This window comes from Rutidosis leptorrhynchoides, chromosome 1, assembly GCF_046630445.1.
Source record: "Rutidosis leptorrhynchoides isolate AG116_Rl617_1_P2 chromosome 1, CSIRO_AGI_Rlap_v1, whole genome shotgun sequence".
Lineage (NCBI taxonomy): Eukaryota > Viridiplantae > Streptophyta > Magnoliopsida > Asterales > Asteraceae > Rutidosis > Rutidosis leptorrhynchoides.
The window spans coordinates 545,695,906-545,715,877 of NC_092333.1; the positions used below are offsets into that span (position 1 = coordinate 545,695,906).

At 31.7% G+C, this 19,972-nt stretch overlaps 1 protein-coding gene across 1 annotated transcript; it reads right to left on the bottom strand.

Annotated features, from left to right (window-relative positions):
• Window positions 1-16,780: 16,780 nt before the first annotated feature.
• LOC139879054 (inositol oxygenase 4-like) lies at window positions 16,781-18,437 on the bottom strand. The gene is made up of 8 exons (XM_071865403.1): window positions 18,393-18,437; window positions 18,107-18,311; window positions 17,874-17,986; window positions 17,627-17,749; window positions 17,428-17,497; window positions 17,257-17,335; window positions 16,908-16,989; window positions 16,781-16,807 (listed from the first exon to the last, which is right to left on the bottom strand). The coding sequence occupies exons 1-8, from the start codon at window positions 18,420-18,422 to the stop codon at window positions 16,781-16,783; spliced, it is 729 nt and encodes a 242-aa protein (XP_071721504.1). The 5' UTR covers window positions 18,423-18,437.
• Window positions 18,438-19,972: the final 1,535 nt, after the last annotated feature.

Sequence of the window (19,972 nt, forward strand, 5' to 3'; positions counted from 1 at the left end):
ACGAACCAATCAGCCATCATCTATTTTGGATGAATTGGGGATGGGTTCGTAGTAAACTTAATCAATGGAGACAAGAAGAAGGTAATCCCTTCCACCAACCGAATTCACCTCTTGGTGAAGAACCTGAAGCACTTACCGGCGAACCCATTCGGAACACTATTTTCACCCTCATTTCCAGGATATCCAGTCACGAATATATAATATCTAAAATTCTAGATCTTATTCATCCACTTGTCCGAACCGCCAATCATCCCGGAATAATAGAAGAAGTCAACGAGCTTCGCGCTCGAGTGGTGGCTTTGGAGAATATGGTGCGAAACCTACGAACACCAGCGGCAACACCAACAGCATAACCAGTACCATCAGCATCACCACCAACAGCATCAGTATCACCAACAACAACATCTGCATTTCACGCCTCAACATCACACTCAGTACCTTGGATATCAACATCATACGCCCATAGATACCAAGGAATATTAGTAATAATGAGTTAAGATGTACTGACTCATTCTTCCTGAAGAATTATATATGTATACTTTATATATATATGGTTTGAAACAATAATAAATCTTTTCGTACTAAGCTATTACGTGTAAATCTTAACTAGTATGTACTACTTGGTTAATTCATATCACTAATATGCTATAATGTGCATCCTTCGTTAATGACTTAATGATCGTTAATCACTGCTTCAGCACAATAAACTCCATTTCAAAATAAATCAAGTGTATTATTCAAATACATGTCTGATTTTACACTTCCATTTTCGATGTACTCGAAACTTTTTAGAAAACATTATTCGTGTCTTGTGAATTTCACAAGAATTCCACGAGCACCAACATCATATACCGAGGTATATCAATAATAATGAACGATGAAGTATTGATTCTTAACTCCATTAAAGAAATATTCCGCGACGATTATGTAATCTCTCAAGTTTTGAAGATTATTTATTCTTGTTCCAACCGCAAATCAAATGATTTTAATATTATATTAACTCATTAAATCTATATTATATTTGAAGAATACATATATGAACGTATATCTCCATAAAGATTGTAATTAAAGTTCTTTTGTACAAACTGTTAATTGTGAAAATATTTTAACGGGTAGGTAATACCCGAGAAATATTTATATCTCACATTAATATGTTGCATTGTACATTCTTCAATTCTGATTCAATAATCAGTAACTATACTACTTACATCCACAAGATATATGTATCCGTTCACTAAAGAACAACCATTTTCGTACAAATTCAATTACATATTCTAATTTTGACATATCAGAATCCAAGTAAAGCTTTAGCAGGTGTTATCTTCCTAAAGATTACTAAATTCATATATATATATATTCATTCGTATTCTATGATGAATTATCACATCAAACCACCGAAATTATCGTTCATTTCTTTTGAAATCAACAACGCATATTCATCAACCATTAGATCCGTTGACGATTACAATCAGCGTTTAATCATCTAAAAACGAAATTTCTTGAAACCATCTCGGATTGATAACCAATGATTCAACTATGGCTGCATTAAATGCAGAGGAAACAGCAAAATTGTAGATGGTCTCAATGGCCAAAAGTTTTATAATAAAGAATGGTACGTTGGAAAAGCTCAAAAGAAAATTTGGAACTAAAAAACGGATTGAGCTAACCATGGAGGAGACCAAGGACAAATACATGGACCAAACCCTATATTCAAAGAATCCAGGTAATTCTGGATCCGATGAATTCTTTAGAGAATATCTTGCTCCGAAGTCATGTTAAAAGCTTGCGGAAAATTTTTCTTCATCAACTTTCGAACTTATAAATTCCAAAATATCATCATAAATATCCTCTATATTTCTGATGATATCATCATAACGATTCTTGTCCGCAATTAATTATCTCTTTGCGATATCTTTATCACATCATAAAGGAAACTGTATTAGTTTCTATATTCTGTAAAATTCAAGTTTAAATTATCAATGATTTGAAGAAGTGTTGGGAATTGAAGCATGAGTTAGTATAATATAATGACGTCAGGCCAACGTGATTATATTACAGTAAGTCATGCTAAATTTTTAATGGAAGATGATGATTCATAGACTGTAAAAATCACCATTCGCCATGTTACACGACTCTTACATTCTATTTAACCTCTAAGCATATCAAGAAAATATTTTTCTTGATGATTCGGTCTTTTTCGAATATTCTGGTAATTTGACAAATCAAATCGTGCTATTACCTTTCCTTTCAACTTTATAAATTATGATCATTCGAAACTTTATACCTACGAGTTCTGGACCATTATTCGCTTGACTTGAAGTCGGGAAGAAGAAACAAAAGCATAAAGCTCTGACATATAAGGGAAAATATAAAGCCCGATAACGACTCCGAAACTACAAACAGTGTATATCAATGCGTATAGCAATATAAAGACACGGGAGAATTAAAAACACTATAACCCCAAGAGCATAGTAGAAGTAAACTGATTCCTCTGGTGGTAAAAGAAAAAGAAGAATGACTGCATATATGGTCAATATAATAACAAGTATCAATACAGGATTGAGCATATTAACAAATCTTTTGGAAGTATAAATTTAGGAAGAAAGTATAGAAGTGGTGAAGATAATGAAACGGAAGAAGCTAATTTATAGCAAAATTTTCAAACACGTCAATCAAGGCAATTCACCGCATTTAATCAAAGAAATCTCAAAATTCCGTGAATACCGGAGAATCAAATCTTATACAGATTATAAAGATTTCCTTTAAATCCCTTGAATTCCGAAAATCACCTTTAATTATGTCAAAAGTTAAGGCAAACTGATATTTCCTTATTTCAAACTTTTAAGATAACTTCATTTATACTCTTCCTATAATCAAATCGTTTTATCCATATTACCCAATGTTGATAAAACAATACTTTTAACTCATATTCATCATTCTTGTTGTAAAGAATGACAATCTCTATCAAATTTCACGACTATGATTTTCATGAACTCCTCTCTATTTTGTCTACCCTAGCGTGGTGGCATAAACGCTCAAGGTTTAAATGACCTCGATATTATTCATAACACATTTTATATATCTAATTTACTGAAATGACTTGTATAACATCATCATTTTGAATTATCTCCGCATTAATAATAAAATACACTTCGTAGAAGAACTTGTAGAAATTATGGTTTGTATGATTTTAATTCTTGAAACAGAACAATATTCTATCCGTTGGAATTCACGCAAGGCCCCGAGCATATCTGAGAACGTGAAAACCAAATAAAACGTAAATATCCTCGTCTATGTACGAACAACACCGATTAATGGTAACAACTAAATTTCGGGACGAAATTTCTTTTAACGTGAAAGGACCCGTCCTAATCCACCTGGACGAAGTCATCAACATTTGGTCCCATTGCGATGATCGGCTCCAAGTAATGTCCTTATATTGAGCAAATGCACAGCGGAAGACTTAATTCGTACCTGAGAATAAACATGCTTTAAAGTGTCAACCAAAAGGTTGGTGAGTTCATAGGTTTATCATAACAATCATTTCAATATGTTAATAGACCACAAGATTTCATAATCATAAACATAATACACTCGCAAGTGTATGTAAAGCATTCTAAGTGGTTGAGCACTTGGTAACCATACTTAACATTTAATCAACGTCGCATATTCCCTTTATTATGAAATCTCACTACACCGTACCAAGTGTAGTCACCAAAACGAAGTATTGTGCAACCGTTGAATACTGGTCGTCCAGTCCGGTTGGGGTTGTCAGGCCCGATAGATCTATCAACAGGATTCGCGTTTACAATACCCATGTAAATAGTAGTTACCTAGCTACAGGGAAATATGCCAGTGGTACAACTCAACGTAGAATATATTTTTAAATACTTGTGTCTATTTTGTAAACATTTACAAAAGCAGCGCATGTATTCTCAGCCCAAAAATATATATTGCAAAAGCAATTAAAAAGGGAGCAAATGAAACTCACTTTTGCCTTGAAGGTATTTAATTCAACTTGGTCTCCGATAGATATCACGAACCTAACCATATATATAATATATCAACATATTTTCTTTTTAAGTAATCGTTACATATATATATACTTTTAATACTTTTAATATTTTCTTAGTCCGTAGTTAGCAGTCCGATGTTAGAGGTCCACAATTAGTTGCTTAAATAAAATAAATAAAGACCCCATCGTATTCGTATTAATCAGAATTAATCTCGACCCATGGTACCATGTTGTCAAATGACGTGTTGCGTACATAAAGTACCGTGTTGTCAAATGACGTGTTGCGTACAATCATGAGGTCTTATGATTAATCTTCTCGTGTTGTTTACGGGTGGTCCTGAAATATATAAAATCAAATCATAAGTAATTATATATAAAATATCATATTAATTAGAAAAGATATGATTAATTTACTTTTTCTCCAAATATTTTCGTAGCTAAACTAGCTTCGGATACACAATCTTGTTTTAGTCGTAGTTTCTTCATTACAACTCCGTTTTTGTTGGTTCAACTTGCCACTTCCTTGGATCGAGTCAAATTTTAAGAATATGAACTGAAAATACCTTAGTTTGTATTCGAAATCATAGGTTATAGGTCAAACTTTGGTGAAACTTATGAAAGTGATCATTTTCCATCATAAAAACAACATTTAATGATCATTTTTCTAAAAATACTTACACTTTGAGTTAAACCATGAAATTTTTATATGTTAACATATTCATAAGAAATATCATTTTTCCAGAACATGAACTTCCAATTCAAAGTTCAAGATGGTTTTTAATTATCCAACCCAAAACAGCCCCCGGTTGCACTCCGACGACGTAGATTCAGTTTTTAAGATGTTCTTTGTAAAACTAAGTTATATATTGTTAGGTTAGCATATCATTATGATATATTACAGGTCTTGAAGTATTTTAAAAGTCAAGTTAGAAGGATCTATTTAGTTTGCGAACAAGTTTGAAATCATTCAAACTATGTTCTTGTTGTTAAAATTTTATACCACAAAATAAGATAGCTATATGAATATGAATTGAATAAGATTATGAACAAGGTTACTACCTCAAGTTACTTGGACAAAGTTACTGCAAAAGATAAGAAATAATCTTAGAATCAAAGAGTGGTGGAGTTAGATCAAAAGGTTGGAAGTAAACTTCTTCAAATGGGTAGTTATTTTGATATGTTCTTGAAAGAGTTTTCTTATGGTGTTTAAGGCTTGTAATTGAAGCTAAATGATGGGAAAAATACTTGGAGATGATCAAGTATGAAGTTAGGAGTATTTTGAGAGAGAAATGAGGGTGTAGGTATGAGAAAATGGAGTGAAGAAATGGTGTTCATTTATAAAAACGTTTTTAGTTTATAAAGAAAGAAAAGGATTCCTAATTTTGTTTTCTTACTAATAATTCATACTACTTGACAAATCCTAGTTACCTCATATCTAGGGCAGTAATAATGTTGATTAGGATGTTGATTTGATGTGTATATACCAATAGTAAATACGTATAGAAGCTGGGTATGATACGGGTACCTATACCCTAGATATACGTATAGAAATCTTGAGGAAACGGAACAAGAATTCAAATATAGCTATCTTTTGTGAATATACTTATATTGTTTTATGTATTTAAGTCCTTAAAAAGTGATTAAATACATTATATATACGATACATGTATAAGAATTATAGATTATAAGTATATATATCAAAGAATGTTACGTATAGTTATCGTTTTGAAAACTTAAGTTAGTAGTTTCAAAATATACTTATAACTCATTGTCATTAGTACACAATGAGATGTTAAACCATCCTTAGATCATGTTAAATATATATAAATACATATATATACACAAACGTATAATTATCATATGTTATATAGTTAGTGATATCATCGGTCATATTGGACGGTCAAACGTTGTGTACAACTCTTTTCAAAAACACAAGTCTCAACAATTTGGATTGCTTATCATGTTGGTATGGTTTAATTTATGTAAATATTAATCTCATAAGTATAATTTGGTCGGAAAATTCCGGGTCATTACAGTACCTACCCGTTAAAGAAATTTCGTCCCCGAAATTTGATAGAGGTTGTTATGGATAACAATAAGAAGGTTTTCATGACAAATATAAGGTGATAATGGAGTTTTATCATCATTGAGTAATGTAGATAAAACGATTCGATTATGCGAAGAATATAAATGAGACTATCGTAAAAGAGTGAGATGAGTAAAATATATTCGTCTTAACCGATGACGTATTTATGATTGATTTTCGGGATTTAAGGGATTTAAAGAGAATCTTACGTAATAAGATTTGGTTCTTTGGTGATTAAGGAAATCAGGATCTTCTTTAATTATATGCAATAATCTGTTTCGATTGCTCTGTCGGATATTTCACTATAAATTCACCCCTTCGTTTCCTTATTTTCCACGACTCACACCTTCTATTCTTTCTCCCTTGATTCTTACTTTAAAGCATTCATCAATATGCTCCATCCAGTCCTGATTCTTGATATACTCCTAATTTTTATATCTGTCATTCTTCTTTTTCATCTACCACCAGAAGAATCTATTTACTTCTACTATACTCTTGTATTTATAGTGTTTCTAATTCTCCCGTGTCTCTATATTGCTATCTGCATCGATATATACGGTTTGTAATTTCGGGATTATTATCGGAGTTTATATTCTTCATTATTTTTCGTAGCTTCATGCTTTCGTTTTCTCTTCCCGACTTCGAGTCAAGCGAGTAATGGTCCGGAATTCGTAGATATGAAATTCAGAATGAACATAGCTAATGCTCTAAGAAGAAAATGGTAATAGAACGATTTTGATTTGTTAAATTACCAGAATACCCTGGAGAAGACCGAGTCATCCATAAAAATATTCTCTTGATATGTTTAGAGATTAGATAGAATGTAAGAGTCGTGTAAATGACACATGATGACGGTACTGTGAATCATCATGCTTCATTAGAAACTCAGCATGACTTACTGTAATATAATGACGTTGATCAAGTGTCATTATATTATACTAATCCATGCTTCAGTTCCCAACACTACTTCAAAACATTCATATTTTAAACTCGAAGGTTTCAGAATTTAGAAACTAACACAGTTTCTTTTATGTTGCAGATATTACGGAGAGATAAATGATCTCAGATAAGAATAGTTGTGAAAATATTGCCAGAAATATGGAGGATATTTATAATAGAACATACGAGAATATCTTAGAATTTCTAATATCAATGGATGATGAAGAAGATTTTTGTGTGAAGGTTTAGAATGAGAAATAAGATGTTTGCTAACGATTTCAGCAGGCACAGAATCATTTGGATTATTTGAAGGCAAACTTATTCTTTGTTATTTGTCCACGGCTTTCTTCATAGTTTCGCATAATCCGCTTTTCGGTACTAAATTTTCTATCGAGCGTTCCTAACACTCCTTTCTTTATCATTAAACTTTTAGCCATTAAGATCATCTACAACATGCTGCTTCATCAGCATTTTCAAAGTTAACTGATCTGGGTCATCGGTTATCAAACCGAGGTAGTTTCAGGAGAATTGTGTTTTTAGAATGATTAATCGCTGATGGTAATATTGTGGAATATAAAAGGTTCCCCAGTAATAATAAAGAGTACGCATATATATCGCGGTTATAATAAAGTTGTTTCGGATGAAAAGTTGGAGTTGACTTGCTGGAGCTGTGACAAAATTAGCTACTTTGGAATGGGATTGCAAAACGATCTTCGGTAATAACAATGTCAAAGGAACTAGAACATATACGTGTCAAATGTTTACTCAGTTTCCTAGGGTTTTTCAGGTGCATAACTATATACATCAATCTTTTCTTCCGTAGATGAAGTGCAGTTGGTTTATCCTCTTGATTGAGGTGTTTTTAAGAATCATGATAGATTTGAACGCTGATTGTAATCGTCGAGATACAATGAGGTTTAAGATGAAATCAAGTGGCAATCTTGAAGAAATGTTTAGTTTCATATGTTATAATCAATATTTTAATTCATTTTAATTGTCCAATGTCATTAGTCCACAGTCGATAGTCCACAGTAACAGTCCAATAATTCATATATAGTTTAATATATAATATACAAATTAATTAATACGTGTCGTGACCCGTATACGTCTCAGACTCGATCACAACTCAAACTATATATATTATTGTAGAATCAACCTCAACCCTGTATAGAGAACTCGATCATTACTGCATATAGAGTGTCTATGGTGATTCCAAATAATATATATAGATGCGTCGATATGATATGTCAAAACATTGTATACGTGTCCCGATATTTAAAGTGCGTAAAATAATTACAGAAATTAAATGACGATAAATAAAAGTGCGATAATTAAATTGCGATAAATAAACTGCGATAAATAAAATGTAATCAGTTAGCTAGGAACAGTTAGCTGGAATAGTTAGCGTGGATTCTTAACAAAATTTTTCATAGTTAATTTGTTTGTTTCTAACAGATTTTATTTTGTCATATGTTTTCTTCATATGCCACTTGTTGGATTCTGGGAAGTCAAAATCCAAATATGAAATTGAATGAAAATGGTTATTCTGCGGTGAACGGATACGTATATCGGTGGTTGTAAGTAGGATAGTAAATGACTGTTGAATCAGCTTCGACGAATGTACAATGTAACTTATTAAGATGAAATCTAATTATTCCTCGGGTATTACCTACCCGTTAAAAAAAATTTTCACCATTAATATTTTGTACAAAAGAACTTTTAATTACAATCTTTATGAAAACATATATACATATATATTTTCTTCAGATGAAATCATGAATTTAATGAGTTAATATGATATTAATCTCATTTGCTTTTCGGTTTGAGCTAGAATAAGAAATCTCTAAAACTTTTTGAAACCACCTATTCTTCGCAGAATATCAATGAAGTTATGGATCAATACTTCGTTGTTCATTATTGTTGGTACTCCTTGGTATCTATCGTGCGTGTGATGTTGATGTTTGTGGGACAGATTATGATGTCGAGACGTGTGATGCGGATGTTGTTTGTTAGTGGTGATGATGGTATTGTTGATGTTATTGATGGTGGTGCTGATTATGCTGCTGGTGTTTGCAACCTTTGCACCATGTTCTCCAAAGCCGTCACGCGAGCGCGAAGTTCGTTAACTTCTGCTAGTGCACCGGGATGATTGGCGGTTGGATCGAGCGAATGAACAAGATTTGTAATATGAGATAGTATATAATCGTGACGAGATAATCTAGAAATAAGAGAGAAAATGGTGTTTCGAATAGGTTCGCCGGTAAGTGCTTCAGGTTCATAGCCAAGAGGGCAATTTGGTGGATGGAATGGATCACCTTCTTCTTGTCTCCAGTGATTTAGTATATTACGAACCCATCCCCAATTCATCCAGAATAGATGATGGGAAATTGGTTGATCCATTTCGGTGACGCTGCTTTCGGAGCCCGAATGGAAATCCATATCGGCATAACTGTCGGAATCTGAAGAATTCGAACTAGATGCGGAATCCATCTTGTATAATGGGGAAAATGAATTTTTGGTATGGAATAGATTATAGGAGTTAGATTTGGTACTTTTCAATACATAATTTACATATGGATATATAATACCAAAATCCCGTAAATTACGGAGAATCTTTGAAAAGATATCAGTCAAAGTTCGTAATAACAGATATGCTAAGATAAGAATTCGTCTATACACTATCAATCCAGTAAATGCAGTAAAATGTGTCTAGACTTATGAATGATAAGCAGGTAATTTCCTAAGGATGATAAGCAGATGATTTCGGACTAGAAATGATAAGCAAAACTTTTGACATGTAGACACGGTCGAAGTCCAGACTCATTAATGCATCCTAATAACTACTAGTTAGACACACTAATGAAAGACCTGGTTCGCTACGACCACTGCTCTGATACCAACTGAAAGGACCCGTCCTAATCCACCTGGACGAAGTCATCAACATTTGGTCCCATTGCGATGATCGGCTCCAAGTAATGTCCTTATATTGAGCAAATGCACAGCGGAAGACTTAATTCGTACCTGAGAATAAACATGCTTTAAAGTGTCAACCAAAAGGTTGGTGAGTTCATAGGTTTATCATAACAATCATTTCAATATGTTAATAGACCACAAGATTTCATAATCATAAACATAATACACTCGCAAGTGTATGTAAAGCATTCTAAGTGGTTGAGCACTTGGTAACCATACTTAACATTTAATCAACGTCGCATATTCCCTTTATTATGAAATCTCACTACACCGTACCAAGTGTAGTCACCAAAACGAAGTACTGTGCAACCGTTGAATACTGGTCGTCCAGTCCGGTTGGGGTTGTCAGGCCCGATAGATCTATCAACAAGATTCGCGTTTACAATACCCATGTAAATAGTAGTTACCAAGCTACAGGGAAATATGCCAGTGGTACAACTCAACGTAGAATATATTTTTAAATACTTGTGTCTATTTTGTAAACATTTACAAAAGCAGCGCATGTATTCTCAGCCCAAAAATATATATTGCAAAAGCAATTAAAAAGGGAGCAAATGAAACTCACTTTTGCCTTGAAGGTATTTAATTCGACTTGGTCTCCGATAGATATCACGAACCTAGCCATATATATAATATATCAACATATTTTCTTTTTAAGTAATCGTTACATATATATATATACTTTTAATACTTTTAATATTTTCTTAGTCCGTAGTTAGCAGTCCGATGTTAGAGGTCCACAATTAGTTGCTTAAATAAAATAAATAAAGACCCCATCGTATTCGTATTAATCAGAATTAATCTCGACCCATGGTACCATGTTGTCAAATGACGTGTTGCGTACATAAAGTACCGTGTTGTCAAATGACGTGTTGCGTACAATCATGAGGTCTTATGATTAATCTTCTTGTGTTGTTTACGGGTGGTCCTGAAATATATAAAATCAAATCATAAGTAATTATATATAAAATATCATATTAATTAGAAAAGATATGATTAATTTACTTTTTCTCCAAATATTTTCGTAGCTAAACTAGCTTCGGATACACAATCTTGTTTTAGTCGTAGTTTCTTCATTACAACTCCGTTTTTGTTGGTTCAACTTGCCACTTCCTTGGATCGAGTCAAATTTTAAGAATATGAACTGAAAATACCTTAGTTTGTATTCGAAATCATAGGTTATAGGTCAAACTTTGGTGAAACTTATGAAAGTGATCATTTTCCATCATAAAAACAACATTTAATGATCATTTTTCTAAAAATACTTACACTTTGAGTTAAACCATGAAATTTTTATATGTTAACATATTCATAAGAAATATCATTTTTCCAGAATATGAACTTCCAATTCAAAGTTCAAGATGATTTTTAATTATCCAACCCAAAACAGCCTCCGGTTGCACTCCGACGACGTAGATTCAGTTTTTAAGATGTTCTTTGTAAAACTAAGTTATATATTGTTAGGTTAGCATATCATTATGATATATTACAGGTCTTGAAATATTTTAAAAGTCAAGTTAGAAGGATCTATTTAGTTTGCGAACAAGTTTGAAATCATTCAAACTATGTTCTTGTTATTAAAATTTTATACCACAAAATAAGATAGCTATATGAATATGAATTGAATAAGATTATGAACAAGGTTACTACCTCAAGTTACTTGGACAAAGTTACTGCAAAAGATAAGAAATAATCTTGGAATCAAAGAGTGGTGGAGTTAGATCAAAAGGTTGGAAGTAAACTTCTTCAAATGGGTAGTTATTTTGATATGTTCTTGAAAGAGTTTTCTTATGGTGTTTAAGGCTTGTAATTGAAGCTAAATGATGGGAAAAATGCTTGAAGATGATCAAGTATGAAGTTAGGAGTATTTTGAGAGAGAAATGAGGGTGTAGGTATGAGAAAATGGAGTGAAGAAATGGTGTTCATTTATAAAAACGTTTTTAGTTTATAAAGAAAGAAAAGGATTCCTAATTTTGTTTTCTTACTAATAATTCATACTACTTGACAAATCCTAGTTACCTCATATCTAGGGCAGTAATAATGTTGATTAGGATGTTGATTTGATGTGTATATACCAATAGTAAATACGTATAGAAGCTGGGTATGATACGGGTACCTATACCCTAGATATACGTATAGAAATCTTGAGGAAACGGAACAAGAATTCAAATATAGCTTTCTTTTGTGAATATACTTATATTGTTTTATGTATTTAAGTCCTTAAAAAGTGATTAAATACATTATATATACGATACATGTATAAGAATTATAGATTATAAGTATATATATCAAAGAATGTTACGTATAGTTATCGTTTTGAAAACTTAAGTTAGTAGTTTCAAAATATACTTATAACTCATTGTCATTAGTACACAATGAGATGTTAAACCATCCTTAGATCATGTTAAATATATATAAATACATATATATACACAAACGTATAATTATCATATGTTATATAGTTAGTGATATCATCGGTCATATTGGACGGTCAAACGTTGTGTAAAACTCTTTTCAAAAACACAAGTCTCAACAATTTGGATTGCTTATCATGTTGGTATGGTTTAATTTATGTAAATATTAATCTCATAAGTATAATTTGGTCGGAAAATTCCGGGTCATTACAGTAATGTAACACCCTAGGCAAATCCCACATTGCCCACACACATGAGTGATCATGGGATTATAATGTAATACTCATGCTTAAATTACACAACGCGTTTTGGGACCACAAGCAGAGCAGATGTGCGAGTACGTTGCAGTTAAGCGTGCTCGGGCGAGAGCACTACCGGGATGGGCGACCTCCTGGGAAAGTGCTTCTCGTGTGTGGTTGCCAAGAAAAAGCCGTGCGCCTGCGGGCAAAGCGGACAATATTGTGGTCATGTTAAGCTGGGGTGTTACAGAATGGTATCAGAGCCACTCATGTGCCGTTGGGGGTGGTGGGGCAAACCTCATCGAGGACGATGAGTCCCTAAGGGGGGGTGAATGTAACACCCTAGGCAAATCCCACATTGCCCACACACACGAGTGATCATGGGATTATAATGTAATACTCACGCTTAAATTACACAACGCGTTTTGGGACCACAAGCAGAGCAGATGTGCGAGTACGTTGCAGTTAAGCGTGCTCGGGCGAGAGCACTACCGGGATGGGCGACCTCCTGGGAAAGTGCTTCTCGTGTGTGGTCGCCAAGAAAAAGCCGTGCGCCTGCGGGCAAAGCGGACAATATTGTGGTCATGTTAAGCTGGGGTGTTACATAACGGGTAGGTACTAAAACAACCCTAATATTTCCATACCTGAATTGACTAATTTGACTATAGGGTTGTTATCCATACGTAATATATAATTAAATTTGATATTGATCAAATATTTATTTTTAGTTGACACTTTTTGTTAACTAAAGTTTACACTAATTATATAAAATAACTTTAGTTAATATTAATATTAATGCGTATTATATTTAAAACTATATGAAACATAATTATTAATTAAATGATAAGTTATTTTAATCATTATATATATATTTTTAGCTTATAAAAAAAAGAGATTTTTTTTATAAATTAAATAATGAGCCCATGAATTTTGACTAAATATTTTCAAAAACAAAAACTTATTAAAAACATTTTTAACATGTTTTTATTTTTTGTCAAAATTGGCACCTTTATTTTATTTATATTTTTTTCTTTTCACCAACCATTTTTTTCCTATAAATACCCACTTCCATTTCATAAAAACTTGTATCAAATCTTTGGAAAAACTCTCTCACAAACTTGGGAAAGTACTTGAGGTATTTTCTATATTTTTTTATCGAATTGCTTTTATTTTTTTGTATATTCATTAAAAATTCGAATTTAATATATATAAATTATTTTTACATGTTATAATTAGTATTATAAGTATTATGATGTATAAAAATAATTTTGATAATTTATGGAATATTATTTATAATTAAATACGAATTATGTAGTATTTAAACATAAAAAAATATAAAATTCGTAATAAAATATTAAACAGTAATTAAAATAATTATAATTTTTTTTGAGATTATTATGCTTTTATAAACAAGCAAAAATTATAAAACTTAAATAAATAGGACCATTAGTATTTAAAAAGAATTTACTTTTGCATTATTCTAAACCGAGAGAAATAATAAAGAAAATACAAAATAAATACAAACGTGTATTAAATATTTTTATAAAATTTTTATATGATTAGTAGCATCAATAGGTAATTTAAAAAAAAATATAAAAAATAATTTTAAATTATTTTTCCTATTTATTTAATTATAGGTCGATTACAATGGTTAAATAATTAGAAAACATTAAATAAATAATATTTTAATATAAAATTTTATTTAATAACTTTTATAATATTTTTACATAATATAGAACCTATAAAAAATATAAAATTATTTATTTAGGTCGATTTAATATTTATTACCTAATTAAATTTGATTAATATAAACCTAGTATATATATAAAGAAAAGTGGGAAATAAATACAAAAACTTGATAAAATTATTTTTATAAAATATCCTACTGAATTGTATAATTAACTAAGTTTATAAAAATTATAAATATAATATTTAATGAATTAATATTCGAATTAACGTATATTAGTATGATTTTCGATTAACATAAGTATATTACATATACTAAATTAATATTATTATTATAACTTACGGTTAATAAATAAGTATACTATATAATAAAGTATAATGCTGATAATGTAAGTTAATAACAATACATTATCAATAAACACTTATTTTATAACTATACTAATTTAATAATAATAACTTATAGTATATAATATAAGATAATCAAATTGTTAATACATTAATAAATATAATATAACATATAAAATAACATATAAACCTAAAGTGAAGGTTAATCAAAGATAATGTACAATTCATATGAACTTCATCGCTACTCACGGTCGTAAGTGAATGATGTCTAGGTTGCCATTTATGGGTAAGCTTGTGGATCTCGAATGCCATGACTTAGATTCTTGTCAAGAGTCCTGGGCCCCCGGTTACATCTGGTCATTCCTGACTTATTTGATAGCAACGAAGTTTGAGTAAAGTTATACAACGTCTTGCTAAAGATTAACCCGAACTTTCTAAAATTGGAAAATTACTATAAGTGGAAACTTTCCATAAATAGTAACCTTCCGAAAATGGAAATTCTTTAGTGAACCATTACTATCAATATACAGTACTATATACTATTGTCTGTTAGGCAATGTCTGATCATACGTTCTATCTCTAGGTTGAGATCTCGGTCACGTCCTTCCGTTCAATTCTTTCGTGGAATACTCTTTTGTGCTACTAAGGTGATTTTCATAGCCCCACTTTTACTGTTTACTTAACTATTTATAACTTTTTGGGTGAGACACATGCTTGCTTTATAACTGTTTTACGCTTAGACACAAGTACTAAATTGTTAACTATGCTGTCATGCTTTGATTCATGCTAAATCCCTACCGTAATATCGTCAATTGCTACGTTTAAATGCAAACTTAATTATTGTGAGTAGGCCTATTAAGAGTAACGTCTCTAACCATTCGACCGTTGGTCTTTGGTTACATAATAATGATTCCACGACACTGACAGTACAAGGTGTCATAGGGTAAACTTGTTTAGTAGCGATATTACAAAATGCAGCAACACTTTTAGATTGATATTTCTATATCAATCAACTTTAAACTAAATCTTGTGGTCTAAAACTTTGTATATTATTTATAAACCTGTGAATTTCACTCAACCTTTTTGGTTGACACTTTAAGCATGTTTTGTCTCAGGTGATGATTGAGCTAGCTGTTTGCAACTTTGTGATGATAGATTTGATGCTTGCATGGAGTCCACTTCGCATATTATATTTTAGTTCATAAACATTTATTTTATGTTTTAATAATAACGTAAACATGTATTACTGCTTCCGCTGTTTTATTAACAAAGGTTTTATTTAAAAAGTCTCATATAGAGTCGTTCTCGTTTATACAACTGTGTTATGATATGATTGGTCACAATTACCCCTGGTCCATTTTGAGGGGTGTGACAGCTGTATTCCCGAATATTATATAAAAGAAAATGAATGAGATGATAAGAAGTGAATGAGAGTTATGAGGAAAATTAGATCAAAATTTTCATCCTATTCCTTTCTCTTCTTCCAATACAAAATTTTGGAAATATCAATTCTTTTAAGTTTCTCTTCGATTACTTTTTTTCCCCCTCAAAATATAACTCTGGAGGGTTATGTTTAAAATTTTAAGACATGTATTTCATGTTTGTACTTTGCTTATAACCACCCTGTTAACTTACTAATATACAGTTTTCTAGCTATTTTGTACTAATATTTATACTCAAGTACCTAGAATACGCGAAAATTGAGTATTGTTGTTGTTGTTGTTGTTGTATTTATACTCAAATATTACGTGCAACACGATAATATATAAGCATTGTCTCATATGGTTGGTTTTTGATATTGCAATTTTGGAGTTTTTAGGTTCAATAATTATACCATAGAGAAGAAACTTAACCACAAGTTTTATTTAGATGAATATCAAGTAACACGTACATTTGGGAAAAATGGACTAGGAACAATGAATCTCAAACTATTACACATACAGAACAGGAGATAAAAACCGGATTTACAGATCTCAGTAAATCTTATAGGATTGCAAAAACTATCAACAAACTAGATCAAACAAGAACATTAAAGAATGTTCCTTCAAAAACACCATCATCTTTAATTTCTCACATAAACCCTTCACCATCTCAACTTTTCTGGAAAATACTAAAAATAACAAACCGAAAAAAATGCAGTAAATTATGTTAGATTGTTAATTACAAACAAAATAGAAAGTCAGTGCTAACGGTCGTATAGTGGGACTCACCTTTTCGATAAGGGATAGATAATATGGCTTCACCTTTTCTATATCAACGCGCGTTTTGCTTTTACTGTACAGATCATATTTGCTGCAACCAATCGTATACGGTTAGAATATATTTTACTGGTATAAAACAGTAATAATAATGTTGATCCAAGTTCTTTACAAGTTATTAGCATGATGGTTTAAAGGCCTGTTTACTTTTCATTGAATGATTTGTTCCTGCTCTTAATTTAGTAAGTAAATTTTTGTTTCTGTGTCACTTAATGTGAAAAAATGGTCTGTTTGTTTGTAGAAGATATAGAAACAAAGACCCATTACGTTTAATACAAAATAAAAGTAAACAACTCCTTACTTGAATATTTGAAGCCATTTTAAGTTCTCAACATCCTCATCATTCATCAGATGCTTATAAGCTCCAGATGTATGCATTGCTGCCAAGAATAAAATTCAATATTCAATATCCAAATCATAACAATTGCTTTGTGTTCTTGCAATCACAAATATCAAAATTGTGATTGCTTACGATAGAACGAATGGTAACGAATGATAAATAATCCTGCTTCAGGCAGAGTAGATTTATTTTCCTTGGCCACCTACAGAAATTGAGTTTATAGTCATTTTCATCACCTTTTTTAAGGACCACATTCAGATATTCAAATCCACAACTAAATAATGTTCATATATGATATATATATGAACATTTGTTTAAACAAATAACATACCAAGTACATGTAATCATCATGACCCCATGAAATTACTACATTTTCAAGTCCACATCCTTCAGAATAAATCCCATTCTTTGTTTGATAACTAGGAATATTCATATCCGGATTTTCCTTGAAATACTACATCATAAAAGCAATTTATATTTATATTTATATTATATTTATATACATACATATATAAATAAAAAAAGTATATATATATATTATATTCTTGATTAATTGATCAAATACACTAGAAATTTACCTTGTGATGAACAATCGATTCGTCGAAAGCACAACCAAGAGGGTGTGTATCACCTACAACAGCCCATTGTGGAAGCTCTCCAAATCTTGGTAGCAATAGTACTTTTCCAAGATCTATAATCCATTTTTTTCAAAAAATAAAATAAAATAATTATCATAACAACTTTATAAACTAATATTTGTATGCATTTATATCTATATCTATATGGATCAGTTACTTATATATATATATACCATGAATGAGGGCAGTCAAGTGAAGCCAATCTTCATTCGGGTAGTCTTTTCTAATGGCTTCAGCGGTCTGCAACAAATGTTCGATTTGTGGTTCGTCTAAATCGGGATCACTTTCGTCCACAACTTCGTTTAATAGTTCACAACATTCCCAAATACTCATCTCCAACTTATCCAATTTCTTATACTCTTCTCTCATCTTCTTCACCTACATTACCCCATTTCCAAATAATCATATGTTACACATCACTAAAACTTTAAAAAAACTATCATATTTATTTATGCTTACAGAGTCATATGTTTGGTTAATGTGGTTCATCCTGTAGAATTCCTCAACACTCTTCTTTCGTTCGCTTTCAGCATCATAGTCTCTGATAATTAAGAAACAAATAAAAATGGTGAATTTTTCATTTGTTAATGTTGAGGAACAGATACTTAAAACACTCATTTGAGGAAAAAAAAAAAAAAAAAAAAAGGAAACCTGAAAGTGTGACCAAATGCATTGACTTCTGGGGTATCAAAACTGTCACTACTCACGGTATTAGGGGCCACTAATTCTCCATCTAATACCAAATCATTGGTATCATAATGGTTCTTGTTTTCAACCACTTGGGAATCTATATATACAAACAAGAAAATATAATTATTAACATGTTTACTAGTAAATGCATTGTTTGTGTACATGTAAAGCGACAAAATTGGATATTGAACTTTATGAGACACATACAAATACAAAAAAGTGTACCTGGTATGGATTGATCAATAATGTAAACAGTCATTTTGGCTAAGTGAAATTAGCAAAAGATTAATTAAGAAAGGGAAGGGAGATTGACTAGAATTAGTGTTTGTTCTGATGACGAGCAAACAAAAATATGAAGGTTCTTTTATAGTGTTTAAAGAAGGGTCATTTTGACAGATACACAAGATTAAAGACCTTAAGTAAAATAATTCATATAATGTTACAAGTTTAGTCCCTAGTTTAGTAGTAAGCTTTAAAACTTAAAACCGAGTCAATGAGACCCCTAAGCTTTAAAAAATAAAAGCCAATATAAAAAACTGTATCCCTATCATCCTTGAGATAGAAAATAATCGCTATGGAGCTTGGGCAGAACTCTTTAAAATTCATTGCCGAGCATTCAACGTCATTAATCACATTATTCCCAGGACACAATCCACTTCTTCGTCTACTGTAACTGATTCGGCTTCAACATAAGTGAATAAGCCTCTGAATCATGCTCCCGTTTGGACGCAAATGTCCTTCAATGGATTTACTCTACAATATTCGACGATCTTGTTCAGACAATCATATGTCCTAGCTCCACCGCATGAAGGGCATTTTCCATGACAATGAGCACTCGCGAGCAGTTAATCTCCTACACCACTTCTCCAACATCCATCTTGACATTTCATCCGAATGTGTCGCCATATTGTCAAAAATTGAAAAATACAACTGAATAATTAACGAATGTAGGATCAGTCATTCTCGAAGACGGACTTGTTTTGCAACTTATTGCAGGTTTGAACGAAAGTTACCATGTTATCAGAACCCTCTTGTCCTTCACCAAACCACTCCTGTCATTTTATGAATCTCGTTGTATGTTAAATTTGAAGGAATCTCTGACACGGAAATGGGCCACAATGTCTGCGATGAATGCTGGTGCTGCTATTCTCACAACCACCGCATCAAATTCCTTACAACTGACTACTGGAACTGCACCTAATCGGAATAACAATTATAGGAGAAGAGGCAATTTCAGAGGTTCAAATCTCGGGGGTCTGACCGTGGAAGAAACAACAACGGCCGTAATTATCAGGGTTCATCATCTCAACCATATTTTGGGCCCTAATCAAAACAGCCATGGACTTCTC

Coding starts and splice junctions, on each gene's coding strand:
- LOC139879054 (XM_071865403.1), bottom strand. CDS start 18,422: ATGAACCACATTAACCAAACATATGACTCT. Junction 17,987..18,106: donor CTTGACTGCCCTCATTCATG/GTATATATATAT, acceptor AATGGATTATAG/ATCTTGGAAAAGTACTATTG. Junction 17,336..17,427: donor TCGTTACCATTCGTTCTATC/GTAAGCAATCAC, acceptor TATTCTTGGCAG/CAATGCATACATCTGGAGCT.